Here is a 27,909-nt window from a genome sequence, read left to right as displayed (position 1 = left end):
GAATGCTAGCACTTTGGGAGGCCAAGGAGAGAGGACTGCTTGAGGCCAGGAGTTTGAGATCAGTCTGGGCAACACAGCAAGACCCTACATATACCATTAGCTAGGTGTGAAGGGACATGCCTACAGTCCCAGCTACTTGGGAGGCTGAGGTCAGGAGGATTGCTTGAACTCAGCAATTTGAGGTTATAGTGCACTATGATGGTGTCACTGCACTCCAGCTTGAATGACAGAGCGAGACCCTGTCTCTTAAAACAAAACACTAAATAAACAAATATTCAGATTGAAAAATCTTTTTTAAAATACCTGAAAATCTTTTTTAAAAACTGTGGCAAAATTTCTTAAAAGGCAACAAGATTCTCAAATATGTTTAAAGCACCTTTTTTAGAGAAACATCCATCATTTCTGTGAAGAGTGTAAGCAGTTTACAATTACTGAGTTTCAGTTTTCAAATGTTCCAAACAAACAGTACTTATTTTAAAATCGCTTAACTCAGTTCAGTTTTCCTGCTTCCAAATTAACTAGAAAAATAATGCAAAATCTGTTATCAATAGTCTAAAATTGACTCCACATTAAAGACTCTAAATCCACTCAAATAAGGACAGGTTACATAAGACACTTGCTGTGTTCAGTTGGCTATATACGACCAATTATTTCATACACAAAAAAGTTGCCTTACCTTGCTTTCACTGATTTCTCGTATCCACTCTTTTACCAGGTTATTTAGTTTTCCCAAAATTAAAATCCTGTTGATAAAACAATTATCAATCAAGTATTCCAGATCATTACTGATTAAGTTTCTTAAAGTTTTAAATAGGCATTCTTCCTAAATTATGATTTTTTAAGTGATCAGAGGCACAGTATATTGTAGTTAGCAAGTGCTCGCTCGCGCGCTCTCTCTCTCTCTCTCTCTATACATATACGGGCACTGTTACACTGAGTAAGGCATTCCTCTTTATCCAGACAATTCAGTACTATAATAACCAAAAGCATTAAAATATCAGAATTATTGCTTCAAAAAAATAAATAAGTAACATCAAAATTAAGGGAAGAGAACTCTATGTAAAAAATAAAGTTTTCAGCCAGGTACGGTGGCTCACGCCTGTAATTCCAACACTTTGGGAAGCCAAGGCGGGCAGATCACCGGAGGTCAGGAGTTCGAGACCAGCTTGGCCAACATGGTGAAACTCCATCTCTACTAAAAATACAAAAAATTAGCCAGGCGTGGTGGTGGGTGCCTATAATCCCAGCTACTCGAAAGGCTGAGGCAGAAGAATCGCTTGAACCCAGGAGGCGGAGGCTGTGGTGAGCCAAGATCGCACCATTGCACTCCAGCCTGGGCAACAAGAGGAAGACTCTGTCTCAAAAAAAAAAAAAAAAAAAGTTTTCTCTCTTAAGTATCGCTCTTCTCCAAAAGATATATAGATCTGGGCAAACAACCCTGGCCTTCTGAGTGAGTACAGAATACCTCAAAATCAGTTTATGTTAACATTAATAAAAATTTCTGAGTTAAAAAAATATAGAATATCTATTTACCTGCGCTGCAGTTCCTCTTCCTCTTCAAAAACCCCAAAGGGTTTCAATGTCTCAATTAGTTTCTGTGTAAGTATGCAGTCAGTCTCCTTGGGGGCTGCTAAGCTGATAGGAGAAGTAATGCCATAGTGCTTCTGTGGCGGCTGTGTTTGTTGTGATCCCTGTGTTGTAACTGGACTATAAATAAAATTGGATAAAATTACTCCCAAAAGAATTCTACAATTTGAAACAAATCAGCACGACCAGAAAAACTAATTTAGTAACACATATTTCTAAACATGATTGGTTCCCTGCAATTTTTCCCCCAAAATTTTATGACAAAAGTGACCAAAAGCAAGTGACCAAAAAGAGAAAATTCTACTCCAAGGATTTTAACTCTGTCACTACTTAAACACTTAAGTTAGAATCCAGACCAAATACACTGCTAGAGAAAACAGTATCCAGAATATAGTAAACTTCTGAAAAATGTCACCTCTTGAAAATAAGCCAGCTTGGCCGGGCGCGGTGGCTCAAGCCTGTAATCCCAGCACTTTGGGAGGCCGAGACGGGCGAATCACGAGGTCAGGAGTTCGAGACCATCCTGGCTAACACGGTGAAACCCCGTCTCTACTAAAAAATACAAAAGCTAGCCGGGCGAGGTGGCTGGTGCCTGTAGTCCCAGCTACTTGGGAGGCTGAGGCAGGAGAATGGCGTAAACCCGGGAGGCGGAGCTTGCAGTGAGCTGAGATCCGGCCACTGCACTTCAGCCTGGGCGACAGAGCGAGACTCCGTCTCAAAAAAAAAAAAAAAAAAAAAGAAAATAAGCCAAAATCTGTTTCTTAAACATTGATAAACATGCTACAAAAAATGTTATTTTACCAATATAAGACATTCCCCAAATGAAACCTGGCATCTGACTCACAATGAATGAAGTTCATAGATAATGAAGCAAACAGCATAAACTTAAAATTTGAAGGGAAAGAACTATATTCACCCTAGGCTTGTTAATGATCTTTTTGAGAGATTTACACTTCAATAATGATGCTAGTCTAAAAGGTTTCTTTTACACACACACAGCTACATTTTTATCCATTTTAAGATAAGTTCCAAATTTGTAAAAGGTATAGCATGCTTTAAATGCTTTGGAAATAAATTTGACTCAATCTTTTTTCATAATTTTTTTCATTAAATTAACTTTAAAAAATCAACACAATATTTTTAAACTAACAGTTGAATAACATACAAAACCAAGTATATGATAAGGAAAGACCCCAAATCTGGATTAGTTATTTCTCCCAAATTCCATTCCTTAAGAAATTAAGTGTTTATAGGCCAGGTGTGGTGGCTCACACCTGTAGTCCCAGCACTTCAGGAAGCTGAAGTGGGAGAAAGGCTTGAGCCCAGGAGTCGAGGCCAGCCTGGATAACATGTTGAAACCCCGTCTCTACTAAAAAAAAAAAAAAAAAAAAAAAATTGTATTTTACACACACACACAGCTACTTTTTGTTTTTTGAGATGGAGTCTCGCTCTGCCACCCAGGCTGGAGTACAGTGGCGCGATCTCAGCTCACTGCAACCTCTGCCTTCTGGGTTCTACTGATTCTCCTGTCTCAGCCTCCCGAGTAGCTGGGATTACAGATGCATGCCATCACGCTGGCTAATTTTTGTATTTTTAGTAGAGACAGGGTTTCACCATGTTGGTCATGCTGCTCTCAAACTCCTGACCTCAAATGATCTACTCCCTTTTGCCTCCCAAAGTGCTGGGATTACAGGCATGGGCCACAAGCCCAACCACAGCTACTTTTTTACCAAGTTCTAAATACAATTTCTACTTTAAGTGTGATAATCTACATAAGCAATAAAGTGCTAAATCTAAGAATGCTATACAGATAAGGCTTATGATGCATTTACTACACAAATCCACTGGGTTCTGGTCTATACTGCGACTGCTAGACTGTTCTGTAATTTGTCTTGTGATATCAACACAGATCTAAGAATGCCAGGAAGCCCAAACTGCATGTTACTAATTAGCTGCTGGACTGCGTGTCACCTGTTTACTGTTGCCTGGTCTAGTTACATACTGTCTTAATTTTAATTCAGATTTTATAACAGCATTTACTGAATAAATATGAATCAGACATATCTCTTGCAGAAATTAATTCACGTTAGATCGTTTCCTCCTGCCCCTTTAATCTAAGCTGCATAGCTACTCGATATAATGTTAATCCACATCAGCACTAAGCATTTGCTGAAGACTTGCCCAAGCATGGTGTCTCACACTTGTAATCACAGCAAACTTTGGGAGGCCGAGGAGGGCAGATCATTTGTGGCCAGGAGTTCAAGACCAGCCCAGCCAACAAGGCGAAAACCCATTTCCACTAAAAATACAAAAATTAGCCAGGTGTGATGGCATGCTGTAATCTCAGCTACTCAGGAGGCTGAGGCAGGAGAATCGCTCTAACCCAGGAAGTGGAGGTTGCAGTGAGCCAAGGTCATGCCACTGCACTCTGGCCTGGGCAACAGAGCAAAACTCCACCTCAAAAAAAAAAAAAAAAAAGTATTTGCTGAAGACGAAATAAAAATGTTCTGTTTTCTAATCGTATGTAGCATCTCCTAAGGTTAAAATACACACATGAAGTATAACTGAATTCATAATGTCTTGGTCATTACACACAGGTTTTTTTCCCTAGTTTTATTGAGGTATCACTGACATACCAAAAATACTGAACGTAATTAATGTATATAATTTGGTTAAGTTTGGACATATGCGTACACTTGTAGTTCCATTAGCATAATCAAGGTAATAAATACATCCATTACCTCCAAAGTTTCCCTGTGTGCCCCTCTGGTTTTCTGCCGTAAGAGCACGGAACTTGAGATCACTCTTAAATTTTCAAGTGCACAATACAAACTATGCTTACCACCTATCCTAACATAATCGTATTATCTTGTGTTATTCATTGCTTCATGAGTTTTTCTTAATAAACTACAGTCTTTCACAATTATCCTGGGATTATGAATACTTTCATAAATGATTTCAACATGAGTAAAGCCAGAAAAAAAAAAATGTAAAAACTTCATTTTGTCTAGGCTAGATCTGGTTCAAGCAAGGAGAGCTTTAAGTCAAGTATAAGCTGAAATCATATTTTGTAGCCTCAAGCAATAAATCTCTATTTTGTTTTGTGCAAGTAATATGTTTCTCTGCATTCTTTTCCATTCTCAAGGAATTAAATTCATTACCAGTTCAGTTTGGATCATTAAGAAAACAAAGAGTATCCACTGTAAGATTCCTCTATCTTTCCCATTTTTTTCTTATTCAAATCTTCAGTCTTCCATTGTCACAATAAACAACGCTTGGAAAGCTCCTATCTACTTTAACTTTCTCACTAGAACACTAGAATACAGGCCCTGATTTCTAAATGTGCACAAGATTTGCTCAGCCTAATTTGAAAAAATAGATTACACTAACATTTTGATGGGGAAATAAATCATATGCAAGCTGGAAATTTTTATTTACTTTATTCCAAATGTAGGCACATCATCCAGCCTCAGTATTACTTTGTGTCAATATAAAACCACATCTGTTCCACCTAATTCAAGAAAGAACATATATGGGCCAGGCACCGTGGCTCATGCTTATAATCCCAATGCTTAGGGAGGCACAGCAGGGAAAAATCACTTGAGGTCAGGAATTGACCAGCCTGGGCAACATAGCGAGACACCCATCTCTATGAAAAATAAAAATTAGCTGGGCTTGGTGGCACAAGCCCGTAGTCCTCCTAGCTACTCAGGAGGCTGAGGCAGGAGGATGGCTTGAGCCCAGGAGTTTGAGATAGGAGCCCAGGAGGGAGGGAGGGAGGGAAGAAGGAAGAGAGGGAGAGATGGAGGGAAGGAGGGGATGGAAGGGGAAGGAAGGAAAGAAAGTAAAGGAAAAACTATGTAACACAGACCTACCAAATAAAAAAAAAAAAAAATGCATACTCTGAAATTTACAAGATACTTGTGTATCCAATAAAAATGGCTCAGAATGAGCTTAAGGAACTAGACTAAGAATTCCAGACTCTCAGATATTTCAAACGTCCAAAATGTCCAAAGTAGAAACATTAAACATTATAACACTTTAAATGAAAGTGAAGATTTTCCATTTAACATTAGAAATTAAGTAGAATGATAAAACAGTTTAAGAAATCCTTTTGTTGCTGTTCTCCTTCCAACAAAACAAAACTATATACTCCAATATTGGGCAATTTGGAACATAAACCTCCAAAGATTAAGGATTCTTCTGCCTTATATATGAACTGACACTCTCCTGGAACCATACACCAGACAGCTACCAACCAAGAATGCAAAGTTCTTCCTCCCATTTCTGAACGCACTAGACATCTATCTATTCTAGAAACATTTTACCAGTATTTAATTTTCTTCAGATACTATTCTACTTTGAAAAATAAACTTCTATAATTTATGTAACACAAAAACGAAAAACACAAACCAGACATATAGCTGCGGTATCTGTGATTCCTTAAAATGTCTTCCTGGTTTTTAACATCAAGAACACTGTGCTTTGCTTCAGCAACTGGTCCATTTTCATCTCACCAACATAATTAGTATTCACCTTTAGGGTACTGCCTGAATTTTCAGAGTTCGACTGGCAGCCATCTATAAGCTCTCTACTCTATAAAAATACAAAAATTACTGTATTTCCTTAAGAACTACTTTTAGTAACCTAATTTTTTGCTCCATTGTGTATCTATCCTTATTCTTCCTTTTCATCCACATCTAATTGCAAACATCTTGCCAGTTTTTAATATTATGACTAAAGTATTCTTAAAAGTCTTCATCCTTTCTGGATCAGAGTTACACATAAATACATACCTATATATAATAGTACATATATGAATTCTGCCCCCTCTCAAAACCACAAAAGGCAGCCAAACACTCCTCCCCTATAAACACACCTTTTGTTACTGGTTCAAGGTACTGTATAAAGAATTTTCAGGACTCTTCTCTCCTTAGAATATGCGGAGTTTTCTTTATAATATTTAAATTATTTTCATCAAGGCAAAGTTCACATAGAACACATGCCTTTTAATTGTTTTACCATTCTATATAACAATTCCTTTTCAACTATTCTAGTTCTGACTCTTGGCAATCTTGGTTCCAACTCCTTTCCTTCTACTCGTTTGTCACATGGTTCCACCAGGCATACTACTACTAAATATGTCTTCCTAAAATACAACTGTATACTAAAAAACTGTAACTTCTGGTAATGGCATTCAAGACAGACTACAAAGTCTGATCTCAACTCAAAAATAATCTGATAAAAAAGGGAGAAAGCAAGCCTGATTCTACTTCTGCTACTCGTCGTATTACTCTGGTTTCATTTCTGCCACTAGTTATATTATCCTTGGTAAGTTGCATCTCTGTGGATTTACCTTAGAATTATTATATCTCTTCGTTACTTTGGATAACAAACTAGGAATTTTACAATTACAACATATAACACTAACGAGCAGTTTCCAAATACGAAAGTTTTTAGACCAAAGCTGAGACACAGGTCTTTCTTTGCCCCATTCAGGGATGTCAAGATGATTCTAATTAGGATAAATATCTAGGAACTTAGAATAGTGACATTTTTGTTGACTGTTGGCTGTTTATTTTGGCGGGATATTTGTTTCAAAAGGTTAGACATTCAACTTAACTAATACATACAATCTCAACTATCAAGAACTACCTTGGTACAGCAGTTAGAAATCTAATGCAAACAGTGCAAGTTCCTATGATTTGTTAACTGGAGTTTAATGGTCATACATTCAAATAGGAAAAGTACGATCATCTTTGCACATATAAAGATCCCATTTTAAGTCAGTGAAGACAACTATGAAATAGTCGAATGGCTTTGATTGCCCATAGTAAAATCTAAAACCCAGATGCTATTTCAAAAATATTTAAAAAGCATAAAGGCACTAAAAGATAAAAAACATTTTCAGAGCCTTAGTCAAGAAAGACACAAAACGCAAAAGCCATAAAAACAGGTTTACTTGTATCAAAACATTCCAACTTTTATATAGTAACAATATAGCACATAAGGAAAGTTAAAGCAAATGATAATAGGAGAAAATACATGCAACTTATGTCAAAACAGCAATAGTCTGAACACATAAAGAATTCTTCAATCAATTTTTTAAAAGTTTAACTGCATATCAGGGAAGCAAATTAAGACAACCAGATTAATGAAAAACAAAATTTAATATATGTGGTAAGAATGAAAGACCAAAAAACCTCCAATGTTGGCAATGGTGTAAAAAAAAAATGAGCCCTTATCCATCACAATGAAAGCAAACTTGTTACATCATTTTAAAAGCAATCTGGTATTTATCAAAATGAAAATGCACATACCAATTTTAAAGTTTGTCTAGCAACTTTATCTCCAGCGATCTATTTATTACAGAAATACTAGGACAGAAATACTAGGGCAGAAGGCTCAAACTGAAAGCCCTGAAATTGGAAGACATATTCTCTTTAATCACACATTTTTAAACTATAAAATACTACATAAAAAGCTAAATCCCCAGGCCTGGTGCAGTGGCACAGACCTGTAATACCAACACTTTGGGAGGCTGAGGCAGGAGGATCCCTTGAGTCCAGGAGTTTGAGACCAGCCTGGGCAACATAGGAAGACGCCATCTGCACAAAAAGTTTAAAAATCAGCCAGCTGTAGGGGGCATGCACCTGTAGTCCCAGTTACTCAGAAGGCTGAGGCAAGATGATCTCCTGAGCCCAGGAAGCTGAGGCTGTAGTGAGCTGTGATCACACCACTGCAATCCAGCCTGGGCGACGAGACTCCATCCCCCAAAAAAGCAAAAAACAAACAATAAAAAATATATAAATTTCCAGCCACTCCTAGAGTATGGGTGCAAAGACTGGAAGACAGACCAAAATAGGGACCCAAATTCCAGCACAACAGAAATAAGCTTGAAATGAGCAGTGTCTATGCCAGGGCTATCCCCTAAAAAGGGAGTTTGTTTGGTACTTAGTTCATTCATTTGTAAGTTAACTCTCTTGATCTCATAGGTTCTGGAATTTGAACCTTTCTCATAGAACTAACACAGAAAGGTATTCAAGGTTGTTCACTGAGCAGAGTATGCAATGAAGTAAAACTGGAAACCACCTAAATATCCATCAATAAAGAACTGGTTAATTACAGTACATGCTTACAACTTAAAACTATGCCAAAATAAAGAAACGAGATAGTACATGTAGCAGCATGTGTATCAGGACAAAAAAAAAGCAGCAGAATATAATTATGATCATAGTTGCCATCTACTGAAATTTCAACGTATCCCACATATTTACATTATTCCTAATTTTTTCTAACAACTCTTACTATTAAACTAAGAAAGAAGGCTTGATTAAGTTTACTGGACCAGAATATGAACCTAGATATCTGATTTCATAGCCTATAATAATCATCTCTATACTGAGGCACCTCTGTACATCATTTACAATATGTAGTCATATAGAGAGAGTTTTTTTTATTATTATTTTTAGAGATGGGGTCTTGCTCTGTTGCCCAGGCTGAACTAAACTCTTGAGCTTAGGTGATCCTCCCTCACAGCTCAGATTACAGGCATGCACCATGACACCCAGTTATTTTTTTTTAACTATTTGTATATTACATCTATAATACATTCATAGAAACACAACCAAGCAGACTTGAGACCATAATATTTTATCTTATATTTTATAAACTTGTTTCAACTTGTTAAATTATTTAAAGTAGATATTAATAATCTTGCAAAAGTTGAAAGTCAACTAATTCTACCATTCACCATTAAATTAGAATAGTTATAGCAAGGAGGCTAAAATCACCCCCTAAAATGGCAGGGAGGGGCACCAAACAAATCCTCAAATTAAAATAATTCGCTTTTGGTTATTAGCTAAAAACTCAGTTTATGCTAATTAAAACACTATTTTGTGAAATAAACCAAGATTTTTTAAATAGCTTTTTAGTGCAATACTCCAGAAATAGTAAATCCAAAGCAAATATTGCTTTATTTATTGCTCCAGGAAGCTGCTAGGCCAACCAAGGTTATTAAATATCAACTCAATTTTCCTAAAAGCACTTTTTTCTCATCTACCTTTTGTCAGAAAGTACAGTATTTATTAGGCTGAAATGTACCAAATTCCTAAATATGCATAAAAAACAATGCTAAATAAAATCAGAAATACAAAGATGCTTAAGGTAGTCTCTGTTTTCAATGACAATCTCAAATTTAGTCTGGGATTCAGATCCTTAAACAAGTCCAAAGTAGAAGCTTGGAAAAAAAAAAAAAAAAACATTAAAGAAACAAAGATAAAATCATGACTATGCCAGAAGGTTAAGGTGTACACAGTAAATGATCGGAAGGGAGAAGTGCGATCTAGACAGATGACTACTAACACACAAAAGGACAGAACATCATATTTCCATTGGTGTTTTCCTCAAACAGTTAATGTTTAAGTACTTTGCATCTCAATTTAATTTTTTTTTAACAGAGTCAGGGTCTCACCATGTTGCCCAGGCTGGTCTCAAACGCCTGGGCTCAAGCAATCCTCCCACTTTGACCTCCCAAAGTGCTGGGATTACAGGCATGAGCCACCACAGCCCGCCTATGTCTCAATGTATACAAAGCTCATCAGGCACTACTGATTAATCCCCACCTACTGATAGTAGGCATTTGGAAGAAGTTGTGGCCCATGATATTAACAGAGTCAACTGTCCCAATTCATAGCTACTACTTAACAGAAAATGCTTGATGATGTGCATGATGGAGTTAAAACTGAAAGCCAAACTTGCTAATCTTGTTCTTTGGAAACCATTGGAGAGACTGCAGTAACTGACAGAAGGCACAATTCCCCATAGTACCAGGTGCTGCTGAAAGGTCTCCACCTTAACGTGCTCATTCGAAGGACATGAACAGAAAAGACACAGGGATCTCTTTAAGTATCTCACTGTGCATTAAATATTAATTCTGAGCCAAAATAATACAACCTCCTTTTTAACAAGGTATGCAGCATATAATGATAGTAGTTTAGAGGCAAGAATATTGGCAAAATAGCATATATGCTAAGAAATTAAAAGGCTGGTTAAATGGTCCACCAAGGTGTTCTGTGTAAGTGGTACTAAAAATATTTAGGCCGGGCGCGGTGGCTCAAGCCTGTAATCCCAGCACTTTGGGAGGCCGAGGCGGGCGGGTCACGAGGTCAGGAGATCGAGACCATCCTGGCTAACACGGTGAAACCCCGTCTCTACTAAAAAAATACAAAAAACTAGCTGGGCGAGGTGGCGGGCGCCTGTAGTCCCAGCTACTCGGGAGGCTGAAGCAGGAGAATGGCGTAAACCCGGGAGGCGGAGCTTGCAGTGAGCTGAGATCTGGCCACTGCACTCCAGCCTGGGTGGCAGAGCGAGACTCCGTCTCAAAAAAAAAAAAAAAAAAAAAAAATATTTAGACCCCACTATATTCTTAAAAATGTACTGCAGGTGGGCCATCCAGTCAATAGTTAGTAAAGCAGTAGCAGAGGCTCAAAGATGACATAATAGTTTGTTTACGCTCAAGGAGAATAAAGCATGTATGATAAAGCCCAAGGCCAAACTGAAAATTCAAGGTTGCTTACGCACAGAAAGGGTACTTGCTATTCAATTCCTACAATAGCCAAGTTATTTTTCCTCACTTCATAAGGGTACTTCCAACTGCCCCTTTGCACACAAGTGCATGTATTTGTGTGTGTATGTCCCTCTCTCTCATATGGCTAGGAGAAACTTAAAAAAAAAAAAGTTGAATTGTGCACTCCTACATCAACTTGCCAAGTACAACTTGAAAATGAAAGAAACGTAAATTTAATAAAGTATGAAACAGGACCTGAAAAAGTATGAAAGAGTGTGAAAATGTATCAGAAAATAGTCATAATCATAGTAAGTCATAGTACTACAGACACTAATTTCAGGAAATGCAATTTAAATGTTTCTAAGGATCAAAATGACAGAAACACTGTACTTGATCAACCCAAAAATTATAAAAACTGACATAAAATGCAAGAAGCCAATTTCTGGACAAAATATAGAGGGAATACAAATTTGAAAAATAATTATGTAACAAAAGAGGAAGAAAGAAATCTAACAGAATGCCTCTATTTTTTCTTCCCAAATCCTGAAGTTTCCACAAATGAGATTGCTATACAGTTCAGCAGGCCTACATACAATCCAAAGATCAAAAAAAAAAAAAGGCAACTCCCACAAAAGGTACTGGCCACAAAGTGGGGTCTGTAAGTGGCAAATCTGTGCATGGCTTTAAATAAGAATATATACACAAATAAAGTCACTAAAAGTATAGTCGTGTGCCACATAACAGCATTTTTCAGTCAAGCACAGACCACATATAGAACAATGGTCCCGTAACAGTATAAGACCGTATTTTTACTATTCCTTTTGTGTTTACATACATTTAGATACACAAATGCTTCCTAATGTATTACAACTACCTACAGTATTCAGTACAGTAACACGCTGTACAGGTTTACAGCCTAGGAGCAACAGGCCGTAATCACCCAGCCAAGGTGCATAGTAGGCTATACCATTTAGGTTTGTGTAAGTACACTGTTCCCACAGTAAAATCACCTAACACATTTTTTCAGAATCCAATCATTAAGCGATGCATAAGATCTCAGGTTCTATAGCATGTTACATTCTGTGTATACTACAAGTATATACTATGTTACTTTGGTTTATATACTTTCATATGTATTTTTCACTACGTAAATACTTTGAGATTTAAATGTTATACACACAAAAAACTTGAGCTTGAAAATTATTTCTACTTGAAACTACATAGAGATTCCAACTGGCCAGGTGTGGTGGCTCATGCCTGTAATCTCAGCATTTTGGGAGGCCAAGGTGGGATTGTTTGAGCCCAGGAGTTTGAGACCAGCCTGGGCAACGTGGCAAAACACTCTCACACAATAAAAAATACAAAAAATAGCCACATGTGGTGCTGCATGCCTGTAGTCCCAGATACTCAGGAGGCTGAGGTGGGAGGATCCCTTGAGCCTGGGAGGTCAAGCCTGCAGTGAGCCATGATTGCACAACTGCATTCCAGCCTGGGTAACAGTGACACCCTGTCTCACAAATAAAGACTCCAACTGAGCTAATCACACATGGTTCCCTACAGTGTCCACAGGAAATGGTATAGTGTACTGGAATGAGAATGGAATATGGAATCCAGAGCTGATTTAATCCCCAATCTACAATTTAGTACCTTTATGACCTTGGTCAGGTATTCTTTTGAGCCTCAACTTTAACCAACTTTTAGGGGAACCAATTACCTCCTATAATGTTGCTGCTTTGTAAATCATAAACTGGCATTGTCCAATTATTTAAAAGCTGCTAGGTAATTAGAACCCTGAACATACAGAATAAAAGAGATACACATACCCTCCCAAAATGAAAACTAGCTAAGAAGTCAAATGGTCTCATTTTGCCTGAAAGAAGCTAGCTTTATAAACTTGCCTAGATAAAACTAAAGATGAAATTTAATTGTAATGTTAACCTAAAGTTGACTTAGTTAACCAGGAATAGAATGTTCTGATGAGTCAAAACATTTTTAAAGTTGTTATCAAGCCAGAACTGGCTTCTGCCTTAAGAAGGTGAGGAAAACAATCAGGGATAGGAACTGAGTAGGCTCATAAATTTACTCAACTCCCATACCTTGCCTTCCAACTTCTCTACCAAAAAATATGAACTGAAAATATGTTTCAGGTAAAACACCACATCTCAAAACCATAATCAACATTTACTGAGCAGCAATTCACTATAAAAACTCCAAATTTTAAAATCTGAGAATCAAAATCTCACAGTTCTGTTATCTTTCCTAAAGGTTATCTAATACATTGTTTTTCACTGACAACAACAAAAAAATTTTATTTAAAAATTTTTAAATTTAAAACAGAGGGTTGGGGTGGAGTGGGGTGCATGTCCATTCCCAGACAGTGTTCAGAAAACTGCCAGAGACCGGGTGTGGTGGGACTGTAATCCCAGCACTTTGGGAGCCCAATGCAGGCAGATCACCTGAAGTCAGGAATTTGAGACCAGACTGGCCAATACGGTGAAATCCTGTCTCTACTAAAAATACAAAAATTAGCCGGACGTGGTGGCACAGGCCTATAATCCCAGCTACTCGGTAGGCTGAGGCAGGAGAATTGCTTGAACCTGGGATGTGGGGGTTGCAGTGAGCCGAGCTAGCACCACTACACTCCAGCCTGGGCAACAGAGCAAGACTCCATCTCAAAAAAAACAAAAAAACACCAGAGGTGCTGCATGGGCAGCTCACACCACCACTGAAAAGCCTACTTCATCTTGGGGCAGCTGTTCTCAATTAGGATTTCTCAAGTTTTCAAACATTTTGGTCTCAGGACCCCTTTACAACTCTTAAAATGTACTGAGCACTCCAAAGAGCTCTTACTTACATGCATTATGCTTACCAATATCCACTGCATTGGAAATTATAACTGAAAACCTTGTATTTATTCATTTAAATAGCAAGAAACTCATTACATGTTAACATGCTTTAAAAAACTGTTTTCCAAAACAAAAAATTTAGTAAGAATGGCATGCTTTTGCATTTCTGTAAATCTCTTTAATTCTGGCTAAACCAAAGATGGCTGGATTCTCATAGCTGCTTCTGCATTCAATCTGTTGCAATAAATTGTTCTAGTTGAAGCATATGAAGAAAACTTGGCATCAAACCAATATTATAACTGTTTCTTTTTGTTTTGTGGAGACGGCTATGTCACCCAGGCTGGTCTTGAACTTATAGGCTCAAACAATCCTCCCACCTTGGCCTCCCATAGTGCTGGGAGCAACACTGTAATTGGAAAAGAGCAGTATTTAGTCTTTTCAATTAATTATGGGTAGTCTTCTTTGATACTACACCAGAACTCCCCAAGTGGTAGTTTTGCAAAGATTAGTTACAATATGAAAGTTAAAACCCTATTAATAAACCCTCGGTACTCTGTTGCATTAAAATCTGGTTTGCCTTGCACTCTGACTGTACCCTTGAACGCATATACGATTTTATTACATCACAAATGGCCATTTGGAACATACGGGTTCACTGAATTATACAGGCCTACCAAATATTAAAAAACGTTATTTTATTTTATTTTTTTTTGAGACGGAGTCTCGCTCTGTCACCCAGGCTGGAGTGCAGTGGCCAGATCTCCTCTCACTGCAAGTTCCGCCTTCCGGGTTTACGCCATTCTCCTGCCTCAGCCTCCCGAGTAGCTGGGACCACAGGCGCCGCCACCTCGCCCGGCTAGTTTTTTGTATTTTAGTAGAGACGGGGTTTCACCATGTTAGCCAGTATGGTCTCGATCTCCTGACCTCGCGATCTGCCCGTCTCGGCCTCCCAAAGTGCTGGGATTACAGGCTTGAGCCACCGCGCCCGGCCAAAAACGTTATTTTTTTAAGCACACATTATACAGCATTGAAACTACATGCATTAATCCACCAATGCCAGCAGAAACATCTTTTAAGTATTGGGAAAAACTGTCAAGCTCGTGATGGAAAAGCAAGCTTTCTAAAATTCTATATTTTGCTTGAAAGCTCAAATTTTTCACTGGCCAGGAATACAGTCAGTTGTTTACCTTGAAGTGACAGACTCGCTTTATTCTCATGTAAGTCTCCTAAATACTCAAATATGAATATCCACAGTTCATCACTTGTTCTTTCAGATAAAAATGGAGCTCCATGAAAACACCAGCTTAGCTCACAAATCAACATACAAGTGCTCCTCAAAACCACCATTTTACTCCCCAGTATACAGCTTCACAACTACTTTCCATGGTCACAGTACATTAAAAAGATAAAGTGTCAAGATTTGATAAAATTAACCTCCTTTTACTGTTTCATCAAAAGCTTTTTAAAACTATGAGTGTGCAGTCTTTAAGAAATAAAATGTCGGCCGGGTATGGTGGCTCCCGCCTGTAATCCCAGCACTTTGGGAGGCCGAGGTGGGCAGATCACGAGGTCAGGAGATCGAGACCATCCTGGCCAACACGGTGAAACCTCGTCTCTACTAAAAATACAAAAATTAGCTGGGCGTGGTGGCTGGCGTACACCTGTAGTCCCAGCTACTCTGAAAGCTGAGGCAAGAGAATCGCTTGAACCCGGGAGGTGGAGGTTGCAGTAAGCCGAGATTGGGCCATTGCAGTCCAGCCTATCAACAGAGCGAGACTCTGTCAAGAACAAAAGAATGAAGGAACGGACGAACGGACAACAGCAAGAATGGAGGGAGGGAGGGAGGGAGGGAGGAAGGAAATGACTATATACAATACCGGATCTCTGCCTTGATTGTTCCTATGATGGATACAGCATTTCCCACCACTGCTTTTGCACTATAAGTACAAATGTTGAAAGACAAAACATCTCAGTAACATGAAAACTGTTTTAACATTATATACCCTCTTTAAGATCTCAGTGGTCCCCCTCCCCAAGCATCCACAGATCACGCTCTGGGAAGCACAGAACATCCACCAGCAGGTACCGGTTCTGCTTGTTATGGTGATGTAAAACTACTCCAATTCCCTCTTTTTTGTGCAGCACCCGCAAATATTTGAGAGGAAAGCTATTGTCTCACCTAAGTCTTGCAGTAACTCTTTTTGGTAACTTCGACAACATTCTATGCATGAGGCATATAATGCTACTGATACTGGTTACTCTTACTTTATACCTTTTTATCATACGTCTGATACTCAGAACTGAGCTGATGCCAAAAATATCTGACCAACACAGAGTAGGGCAGAAATATATCTAATTTCCATAAGGGCATCACACTTTTTGTTAATGCCGTAGTTCTCAACCAGATTTTGCACCCCAGGGCACATCTGGCAATATGTGGAGACATTTTTGGTTGTCATTACTGGGGAAATGGAGGGGTGGAGCTCCTGGAATCCAGTAGGTAGAAGCCAAGGATGTTGTTAAACAAACTACAATACACAGGACAGGCACCTGCAAGGAATGAATCTGGCATAAATGTCAATAATGACTAGGTGAGAAACTCTGTTTAATGGATCCACAGACTATCAAAACTTTCAGAAGGTTTACCACCATAGCTCTTAAATCAGACTATAATCTTTTCAAAAGTATGTTTGTAGCTACATATGAAATCTAGACAAAATATGGACCCTTGATCAAAATGTTCTGTAATATCCTAAAATTCGATAATTTTGATTTAAATTCATTCTGACAACTCACCTAGGGTCCATGCCCCAATGCCACTCACCCATCCAAATTTAACATTAGGACAGGTGTACCAAAAATGAAAATCAAACACAATATAGCGGGGAAATCACAATCCAACACATCAAAAATACAAAATTTATGACAGTGTGACAGCAGTACATGAAAACCAAGCAAATTCATGAGGAAGAAGCCCTATTTTTCTTTAATTCTTTGGTCTCTCTACTGTTCACTATAGTAATTATGGTATACTTAGTTTTTGAGTCTCTCTTTGTCGCCCAGGCTGGAACGAAGTGGCATGATCAAGGCTCACTGCAGCCTCGGTCTCCTGGGGCTCAAGCAATCCTCCCACCTCAACCTCCCAAGTAACTGGGATTACAGGCATGAGCCACCACGCCCAGCTAATTTATGTGTTTTTTTGTAGCGATTAAGTTTTGCTATGCTGCCCAGGCTGATCTCAAACTCCTGGCCTCAAGCGATTTACCCGCCTGGGCCTCCCAAAGTTCTGGGATTACAGGCGTGAGGCACCGCGCCTGGCCCCGTCTTCCATTTTACACACTTGAACGAACACACGAAGAATCTGAAATACCTAAGGTCTTTCACAGAAATGTATACCTTCCCTCTTCAAAGAATGTTGGGGGAAAAGTAGGTATAAAAGTACTTTTAATTCCTAGAAATAAGACACAAAATTACTTAATGTTATTTCTTCATTGAAGCCTTTTAAGGTGTACATCTATTATTTTTAATGCTAGTATGATTACAAGAAAAAGAAGTCCCATTTCAAAGACAGCAAAATGTTAACTGTTAATAACGCTGTCATCACATGACATCACTGCAAACATTTATTTCCTACTGAACTGAGAACCACCACAAAAATCTTGCTTAGACTCAGTTCTCCTAGGGTCTCTTACCATTCCATGAAAGGGAAAAAAATCGATAAACAGAAACCATGCAGATTCCAAGATTTTAGACATGTATAGTTAATTAAGTCTAACAAACGTTTTCATCACAGATGTGATAAACTTAATAACATTAAGGAGGTGGGTGGGAGCCATGAAAAATCATTTTAAAATACATAAATTTCGATAGAAGTCATGAGGGTCTGTGTCAAAGTTAAAGTCTCACCTGTAAAGAAACACATCGACACACACACACATGTAATTGTAAAACTACAATCGGTGATAATGTGCAAAAGAAATTATCCTTACTTAAAAAAAAAAACAGATCTGAGTTACTACATTCGACGTCTAGAAACCACAAAAATCTTTATTCTGAATTTAACCAAAACTTTGACTGTCAATTACATGTTGCGTTTTGAGGCTAAGATGAAGAAAACGCGGTCCCTGGTCTCAAAGAGGCACTCTTACGCTTCAATCTTCAAAAATGGAAGAAATGCGGTCTCACTATCTAGGCCTCTACAATGCTGTATATTTGCAGAAAAAAAAATCCGTAATCTACTGGCAATGAGCTGCCAAATTATATCTCATTATCAGAAAGGGGAGGGGAGAAAAAAACTTTTAAAACCCTCTAAGAAAAGAAAAACGCGTAGTGGGATTAGAAAGCATAGAGACTAGCTTTAAGCCTTACAACCAGGAAAAAAAAAAAAAGTATCACCAGAGACAGAGAAAGAAGGAAGCAGAATGAAACCCGGTTACCCCATCAAAACAAAACAGGGAAAGCAATACGTAAGTCGTTTCGGAAGAGGGCACCCTGGGAAGTGCCCCCTTCTCCGACCGACCGTGAATGCTAGGGAGGACTGGGGCGGAGGTGGAGGCAGGGGGACTCAACGCTCAAAGCTGGGCTTTTAACTCGTGCTCCTACATTCAGACAAGGTCAGTGGAAAGGAGCTAACTCTGGCGCACAACACAGGCATCTGGAAATGAAAGAGAGTGAGCAAGATGAGGCAGACCAGGAACAGAAAAGCAACATCGAATGGGCCCGAGGGGCGCCGAGAGCAAGCCCGAACCCCCAGTGCTGATCCCGCGTGGAGCAGGGTCTCGGTTCCCTGCCGCCAGGCAATGTTTTGTTTTGGGGTTGTTTTGGTTTTCTTTGTGGACGGGGCGGAGAAGCTGGAGTGGCCGGGCTAGTTAGAGGTTCCTCCAGCTCTTCCGGAAGGGGAAGGCCCCCGGCCCGACGGCAGCTGACCCAGCCAGGAAGGGTCGGGGTACGCGGGAACCCAGCACACGGGAGAAGTGCGGCGGCGAGCGGACGAGAAAACAGGAAGGTCCCCAGTCCTGCCTGCCTCCTACCGGGGGGAGGGTCGGGCTCGCGTGCCACCCTCTCCGCCTACCCCTTCCCCTTCCCGGACGCCCCCCAAAGGCCCAGCCGGCGAGCGAAAGAAAACAGAATACAAATTACTTACAACGGCATCGTCTCCTGCGCCGGCACCGCCCAGTCACTTCCCCCCCGCAACCGCCGCCACTGCCGCCCTGGGCATGATCCACTGAGGCGGGAGGGAGGGGGGGCCTGCCTCAGCCCTGGGTCCAACCCCTCTCCCGCACCGCTCCCGCCGCTTTAAGCGCTTCTCCTCCTTCCCCTTCGTCCTAACATGGCGCCCGAGCGCTACCACAGCAACGTTCTAGAACTGCTGACGCCACCACGCACGCCGTGCGCGCGCCTGCGCACCAGCGCCGTCCGCCGCGAAGCCTCACGGGAAGCGGAGTTCTTACGGCCGCCGGCGGCCGGGCAATTACCACGCCGGTCTTCTCACGCTTAGTGGTGGGTGTCAGATGGTGAAAGGGAACGGTCAGGGAGGCTCCGGGAGGTGAGTTGTGCCTTGGGCGGGGACGCTCTCATGGGCAATGCGGCGTGGACGGCGCAAGGAAGAACCCGGAGAGATCCCAAGCCCACGAGGCGCCGCTTCCGGCGCGTTGTGAGGTCCCACTTTTCCCGCCGCCTGAGGTCGCGGCGGCTGCTCTTTCGTGGAGCGGAGTCCCTGAAGGCGCTGCCAGAGGGCTGAGGCACCCACGCGTGCACCGTGTGTACCCCACAGCGCGGCGCTTAGAACGCCTCGCATGAGTCGCTACCTTGGGTTGGAACCGGTTACTCAGCCGCTTCGTACTCGACTGCAAAGTAACAAGTACTTTACCGGGCAGCGGTGCCGGCCGCGTGTGATACGGCGAGAGGTCTTATCCCAGAGCCGACGAAAACATGTCCCCAGTACTCCTTTTCCCTCCAGACTGCGTTCCACCCAGTGGACCCAGAGGGAGTTTTCCGTCTGTTTTAACACCAGTGTATTCCTGATGCCTGACCCAGGCGCTGAAATATTTGTTGAGCTAATAAATGTGTAGGTTGGGGCTGTGAGGACAGTTCCCGAATTCTGGAACATGGGCTGATTTTACTTTTGAACAAATGATGCACTGAAACTTCCTGACAGAGCTGACCTGTTTTATAGGAACATCAATGGCAGTCACCGCTGGCATTTTAGCAAAGGCTGTCTTGGTCGTAATTTTCCCTTGACTGTGTTTCCAGCCCGTAATCTATCTCAGGTGGGACCTGGAAGCCTACCTTCTCGCGACCTCTCGGCAAAAGTGTGAGAAAGTGTTTGAGGCAGAGCCTCCTCTCTCAGATGCCCTCCATCTGCGAATTAGAACGAATTATAAGTTCTACGGTGTCACATAGGGGGTTAGTGGAGAGGAGGAGGGAAAGAATCAAATACAGGACGCTGCATTAACCAAAGTTTTAAACTCTAAATGTAATAATACGCATTTGTGAGGCCTCAGGAAGTTTCACAAAGGGCTTTCCCTTTTTTCACAGAAGGTCTAGTAGGACTAGTGACTCCGAGTGGGAAAAGCACAGGACCTGTCCTTAAACCTGCCCTGTCCATTAGGTAGCCCCTTGGCCACTTAGGGCCACTGAGCACTTGAAATGAGGCTAGTCCGTTTAGGATGCACTGAAAGTGCAAAATACGCATGGGTGTCAGTTCGAGGAATGTGAAATACCTCTTTTTGTATTGATTGCACATTGAAATATTTTGGATATATTGCAGTAAAGAAAATGTAAACCGGGCACGGTGCCTCACACCTGTGATCCAGCACTTTAGGAGGCTGAGGTGGGAGGATCGCTTGAGCAGGAGTTAGAGACCAACCTGGGCAATACAGGGAAACCCCTGTCTCTACAAAAAGTAAAAAAAAAATTAGCTGGGCATGGTAGTACGTGCCTGTGGTCCCAGTTACTCTGAAGGCTGAGGTAGGAGGATTGCTGGAGTGGGAGGTGGAGGCTGCCGTGAGTCATCATCTCACTGCTGCACTCCAGCCTGCGTGACCCGAGACCTTGTCTCAAAAAATGTATATATATATATATATACTATTAAAATTAATTTTACCTATTTTTTTAAATGTGATGACTAGGAAATTTTAAGTTATATATGTGGCCTTCATTTCCATTAAATAGTGCTTATTTGGAAACAGACTTATGTTTGATTCTCATTTCTTCCAGTTAGTCTTGTTTCCTTTTGTCATCAAGGTGGCTTTGGCTGGGGACCCAGCAGCATAGTTGTCCCTAAAAGACTGAAAATCTGACATCCAGAAAATTCAATAGTGTATTAAGGCTGTGGACTTAAAAGCTGCTTATAAAGATATGCTCTGGGGCCTGGCACAGTGGCTCATCCACATCTGTAATCCCAGCTCTTTGGGAGGCAGAAGATTCCTTGAACTCCGGAGTTCTAGACCACCCTGGGCAACATGGCAAGACCTTGTCTCTATTAAAAAAAAAAAAAAATCAAAAAAATTAGCTGGGCTTGGTGGCACACACCTGTAGTCCTGGTTACTTGGGAGGCTGAGGTTGGGAGGATCACCTGAGGCAAGGAAGTCGAGACTGCAGTGATCCCTGATCGTGCCACTGCACTCTAGCTTGGCAACAGAACAAGACCTTGTCCAAAAAAAAAATGCACTAATGATGTACTTTATGAATAAAAGAATGGGACTTTTTCAGCTTATGTTGTCCTCTGCCAGGCATCTCAGAAGGCAGTGAAGAGAGGGACGCTAAACATCCATGCTTTTGGTCTATAATTGCTTCAAACTATTTTTGTTTCAGCCTTCCATAGAATGAGGCCGCTAGATAGCCAGCTGATGAATATTTAGTACCTAGAATGTGCTAGATACCACGCTACTTGCCTAAGACATTTAAAAGGAACAATAGCGAGGGTTGAGGATGGAGTCAAGGTAGACTTCATGTTAAGAGGTCACTTCAGACATGTCCTGATATGTTAGGGTTTGGTAAGTGGACAGAAGGAGTAGAAGGGCATCTCAGGTAAAGAGAACAATTTTTAAAAATAAAATGAGGCCGGGCGCGGTGGCTCACGCCTGTAATCCCAGCACTTTGGGAGGCCGAGGCGGGAGAATCACTCAAGGTCAGGAGTTGGAGACCAGCCTGACAAACATGGTGAAACCCCGTCCCTACTAAAAATACAAAAAATTAGCTGGGCATAGTGGCGGGTGCCTGTAGTCCCAGCTACTTGAAAGCTGAGGCAGGAGAATCGCTTGAACCCGGGAGGCGGAGGTTGCAGTGGACCGAGATTGTACCATTGCACTCCAGCCTGGCAACAAGACCAAAACTCCACCTCAAAAAATCATAATAATGGGCCGGGCACAGTGGCTCACACCTGTAATCCCAGCACTTTGGGAGGCTGAGGCAGGTGGATCACGAGGTCAGGAGATCGGGACCATCCTGGCTAACACGGTGAAACCCTGTCTCTATTAAAAACTTCAAAAAAATTAGCCGGGCGTGGTGGTGGGTGCCTGTAGTCCCAGCTACTTGGGAGGCTGAGGCAGGAGAATGGCGTGAACCCGGGAGGCAGAGCTTGCAGTGAGCTGAGATGGCCCCACTGCACTACAGCCTAGGAGACAGAGCGAGACTCCGTCTCAAAAAAAAAAAAGAATAATAATAATAATTTAAAAGTGCAAATAATTTATTTGAAGAAAGGGAGACTTTTAAAGTGACTAAACCACAAAATATTTAGTGAGGAGTGGTGAAAATAAAGCTGGAAAGTTAAGTGAGAGGCAGAAGATAAGGGGCATAGTGGTGCACACCTGTAGTCCTCTATTCCGAAGGCTGAGGTGGGAGACTCATCTGAGCCCGGGAAGTCAAGGCTGTAGTGAGCCAAGATCATGCCACTGCGCTCCAGCCTGGGTGACAGAATGAGACCATGTCTCATAATAAAGGGAGTAGGGGGAGATGGGAGAGCATATAATGACTCCATAAATAGACAAGGGAATTATAGATTGTGATAAGAGGCATTAATAAACCAGGCATTAGAGTTATGGTGGAGGCCAACTTCAGATAGAGAAGGATTTCAGAGCAACTGACTTTTGATCTGAGATCTGAAGTTAATTCTGAGAGATTTAAAATTTTCTTTTGTGAATGGAGGAGCCATTGAAAGTTTTAAAACAGGAGTGAGGTTACATTGATGTTTTTGGAAAGATGACTGAAAGCGTAAGGAATGAATTTGAACTAGGAGAGGTTTTGAAGCTGGAAGATGGATGAGGTGGCTCTTGCAGTCGTTCAGATGAGAAATGAAATTTGAAATAAGGAAGAGAGGAAGGGAGCAATTTGAGAAAGATTTAGAAGGCATAGCTAATTCTGGATGTGAGAGGTGATGGAGAGGAAGAAGACCAAAGTGATTTCAGAGGTTCTGGGTGGGGGTGGGTGATAGTGATTGGAGCTACTGATAAATGAAATAGGAAATAGAGGAGTATAACTAGGTAAGTGGATGAGACTGAGAGAGTAGTAGCTATGTGTTGATTTTGAACTGCCTGTGGGACATTCAGAAATGTCTATGAGGTAGTTGAAAATATGCTTCCGGAGCTAAGAGGAGAAATTTGAGCTGGAAACATTATAAACTCTAAAAACAAGAATCATGGCTTGGAATCATGTTTCGGCTCTGGAAGGACCTTATATACACCCAGCGACTACTCCAACTCAAATTTCATGAATGAGTAATGAGCTAGATGCTCACAGCTAGCTCACAGATCCTATTTAGGACCCAGTTAAGAATAAAACTCTAGCCAAGGAAAGTGAAGAGTAAGATAAGACCAATTAATAGTATATTGGTACCAGTCTACTGTTACCCTTGCCTTGCTTGTCCTGTGTCCTGCCCACACCTCCCTCCGGCTGCTGCTGGTCTCTGTTTTCTTCTGGCTGCAGAGAAGGGGGAAGATGTGTTCTACTGGAATTTTAAGTATAGTAGTCTCTCTTTACCCCCAGGGGGTCCCTTCAAAGAGTCCCAGCACATGCCTGAAACAGGGTAGTGCCAAACCCTGTATTTACTATGTTTTTTCCTACACATATATACCTATGATAAAGTTTAATTTATAAATTAGGCACAGTGAGAGGTAAACAGCAACAATAATAGAATACAACAATTAGAACAATATACCAGCATTACTACTCTTGCACTTTGGGGCCATTATTAAGTAAAATAAGAGTGACTTGAACGCAAGCACTGTAATATTGGACAGTTGACCCGATCATGGAGAGGGCTGCTCTAAGTGACTAACTGGCGGGCAGTGTATACAGTGTGTGTATACCGTGTAGAAACACCAGACAAAGGGATGATTCACGTCCACCTGAGCAAGAAGGCGCAAGACTTTATGACACTACTCAGAGTGGTACGGAATTTTAAACTTATAAGTTGTTTATTTCTAACATTTTTCATTGACTATTTTCAGACCACAGTTGACCACAGGTAACCAAAACAGGAAAGAGAAACCCCAGTTAAGGGGGAACCACTGTATCATTCGGATTGCATTTTCCACAGAACAATGTCATAAATAGTAGAAAGAATTTCAAAACTGGTTCCCAGAGGCCCACAGTGCATTCAAACAAACAAACAAAAAATACATGAAAATGTTTTTGAGAGCAGAAACTCTTCATATAGAGGGAACTACATGAATTGTGTTTTACTGTCATTTAGGAGTAGTCATAGGACATACTGTGTGACGCAGAGATTTTTATCCCAGTAATGAACTCTGATGATCCACTGGGCCAGTACTTTTCAAAAAATTAAAGACCAGACTTATTAATTACTAAAATAAAAATAATAATATAAGCATTTTTATCCCATGAGTACTATACTCTTGAGCAGTCCTTTCATTAAATTCATATCCCCTTTTATTTTATATATCTACTTTTTGAGATAAAGTCTTACATTCTGTCACCCAGGCTAGAGTGCAGTGCTGTGACTGATCCTCCTGCGCCAGCCTCCCAGGTCGCTGGGACTACAGGGACATGCCAACATGCCCAGCTAATTTTTATTTTATTTTATTTTTAGTGCAGATGAGGTCTCAGCTATGTCACCGGGCTGGTCAGGAATCCCTGGCCTCAGGCAATTCTCCTGCCTCGCCCTCCAGCAGGTCTCCTGCCTCACCCTCCCAAAGTGCTGGAATCACAGGAATGAGCCACCACATCCAGCCACTTTATTATTTTGACTTTCACATTTAATTCTATGCTCCACTTCAAAATAATTTTGTGTGCAGTATGAGATAGAGAACAAGGCTTGGCTTTGTTTTTAATATGTGGATCTCTAGTTGATGGCCATGCACCATTTATTTAAAAGATCATACTTTCCTATCGAATTGCCATGGCACCTTTGCTGTGAGTCAGGTGACTATAAATGTGTGGGTCCATTTCTAGGTTCCTGATTCTGCTCTGTTGATGTATGTGTCTGTTCTAATCACTGTAGCTTTGTAATAAGTCTTGATATCTGGAGAGTTTAAGTTCTCTAGGTTTGTTCTTCAAAATTGTTGTGATTATTCTAGGTCCTTTGCATTGCCATATACATTTTAGAACCAGATTACTGATTTTCTTTTCTTTTCTTCTTTTTCTTTTCTTTTTTTTTTTCTTTTTTTTTTTTTTTTGAGATGGAATTTCGCTCTTGTTGCTCCAGGCTGGAGTGCAATGGCATGATCTTGGCTCACTGCAATCTCCACCTCCCGGGTTCAAGCAGTTCTCCTGCCTCAGCCTCCCGAGTAGCTGGGATTACAGGCATGCACCACCACACCCAGCTAATTTTGTATTTTTAGCAGAGACGGGGTTTCTCCATGTTGGTCAGGCAGGTCTCGAACTCCCCATCTCAGGTGATCTACCCGTCTCGGCCTCCCAAAGTGCTGGGATTACAGGCGTGAGCCACCGCGCCCGGCCTAGATTACTGATTTTCATCCCCCCAAAAAACAAAGTTAGAAGGAAGCAAGCAAAGATGGAAGGAAAGAGGGAGGGAGGGAGGGAAGGAAGGAAGGAAGGAAGGGGAGAGAGAGAGAAAGGAGAAAGATACTGGGATTCTCATTGGAGTTACATTGATTCTATAAATCATTTTTGGGGAAGAATTGAAGTATTAACAATATTGGGTTTTATAAAGTATTAATATGGTCTGTCCCTTCATTTCTCCATTTATTTCATGTTTAATTACTATCAGTAATGTTTTGTAATTTTCCGTAGAGGTCTTACACATCTTCCTTAGGCTACCCCTACCTGTTTTATTGTAAATGATACCAGCTTGCTATGATTTGAATAGTTGTCCCCTCCAAAACTCATATTTAAATTTAATCCCCAGTGTGGCAGTATGGAGAGGTGGGACCCTTAAGAGATGTTTGGGCGATGTGGGCCCTGTCCTCATGCATGCATTAACCCATTCATAGATTAATGGAATCATGGGTTAATGGATTAATGGATGGTAGTGTTGGAAGGATGAGAAGCACAGAGACTCCAGATACGTTTTGAAAGTGGAACCAATATAATACATTGATGTATTGGATGGGGGGTAAGAGAAAAGAGCCGGCCACAGTGGCTCATGCCTGTAATCCCAGGACTTTGGAAGGCCAAGGCAGGTGGATCACCGGAGGTCAGGAGTTCGAGACCAGCCTGGCCAACATAGTGAAACCCCGTCTCTACTAAAAATACAAGAATTAGCCAGGCGTGGTGGCAGGCACCTGTAATCCTGGCTACTCAGGAGGCTGAGGCAGGAGAATCACTTGAACCCAGGAGACAGAGGTTGCAGTGAGCCAAGATTGAGCCACTCTATCTAAAAAAAAAAAAAAGAAAGAAAAAAGAGAGAGAAAGAAAAGGAAAAGAATCAAGAATGACTCCAAAGTTTTGGGCCTGAGCAACTGGAAGGATGGAGTTGCCAATAACTGAGGTGGGAAGATGGGGGAGTAGCAGGTAGAGGGGAGGGAGGAGGGGGATCAGGAATCAGCATTGGCCATGTTAAAGTTTAGCATGCCTATGAGACATTCAGATGGAGGGAAGAAAGTGTTTCAAGGAGGAAATGATAAAATATGTCAGATGTTCAGAGACACCCAGTAAGATGAGGCCTGAGAATTACCAATTGAATTTGGAAATAAGGAGCTGGCTAGTAACCTTGCTATATTGGGACCATAGCTGGAGGAGGATGTGGAGGTGTGGGAAGGTTTTTGCATTTTAATTTGGTTTTGTCTTGTTTTGAAGTACGGAAGCTAGTACCTCATGTTTAAAGCTTGGCATGATGATCCAGAAGTAAGGGAAAAATTAAGCTACGAGAGAGCAATTTTAAGAGTTGAATCTGATAATGTGAGGAGGGACAGGAGCAAGGGCAGAAGTTGAGGGCTGACCTCAGACGGGAGCACACACAGTTCTCTGTAGCAGATGGGAAGGCAGAGATAGGTTTGTAGTGAGAGAATGTAGAAGCTCTCTTCTATTCTTTTTTTTATTTTACTGGTTCCATGCCCCATGAAGACAAAGAAGCTCTCTTTTGATGGCTTGTTTTTTGATTTGTTTTGTTTTTTTGGTTTTCAGTAAACCAGGAAGCAAGGTCATGAAATGAAGGCATGAAAATGTAACTATTATAAAGACTTAATGATTTCACACTGTGGAAAATGTATTCTTTTTATTGATATTTTTTATTAAAATATAAGGGTCAAAAATAGTATAGAGTGCAGCCATAAAAAATAAATCATGCCTTTTGCAGCAGCATGGATGCAGCTCGGGGCCATTATCCTATGCTAATTAACATTGGGTACTCGTGGACATAGAGATGGCAACAATAGACCCTGTAGACTACTAGAGATGGGAGGAAAGGCCGGGACAAGGGTTGAAAAACTAACTATTGGGTACTGTGCTCACCACTTGAGTGATGGGGTCGTTTGTGTCCCAAACTTG

At 41.0% G+C, this 27,909-nt stretch overlaps 1 protein-coding gene across 1 annotated transcript in view; it reads right to left on the bottom strand.

Annotated features, from left to right (window-relative positions):
* The window catches only part of PAPOLA (poly(A) polymerase alpha), a 65,780-nt gene extending 46,414 nt beyond the window's left edge, over window positions 1-19,366 (bottom strand). The window contains 3 exon segments of the mRNA XM_017857913.1: window positions 677-743; window positions 1,534-1,707; window positions 19,145-19,366. Of these exon segments, the coding sequence (XP_017713402.1) occupies window positions 677-743; window positions 1,534-1,707; window positions 19,145-19,152 (249 nt within the window). The 5' untranslated portion in view covers window positions 19,153-19,366.
* Window positions 19,367-27,909: the final 8,543 nt, after the last annotated feature.

Source organism: Rhinopithecus bieti, unplaced genomic scaffold (genome assembly GCF_001698545.2).
Source record: "Rhinopithecus bieti isolate Rb0 unplaced genomic scaffold, ASM169854v2 scaffold_41913, whole genome shotgun sequence".
In the NCBI taxonomy this organism is placed as follows: Eukaryota; Metazoa; Chordata; class Mammalia; order Primates; family Cercopithecidae; genus Rhinopithecus; species Rhinopithecus bieti.
The sequence above is the reverse complement of the archived record's forward strand: the minus strand, read 5'-3'. Positions and strand labels throughout refer to the sequence as shown.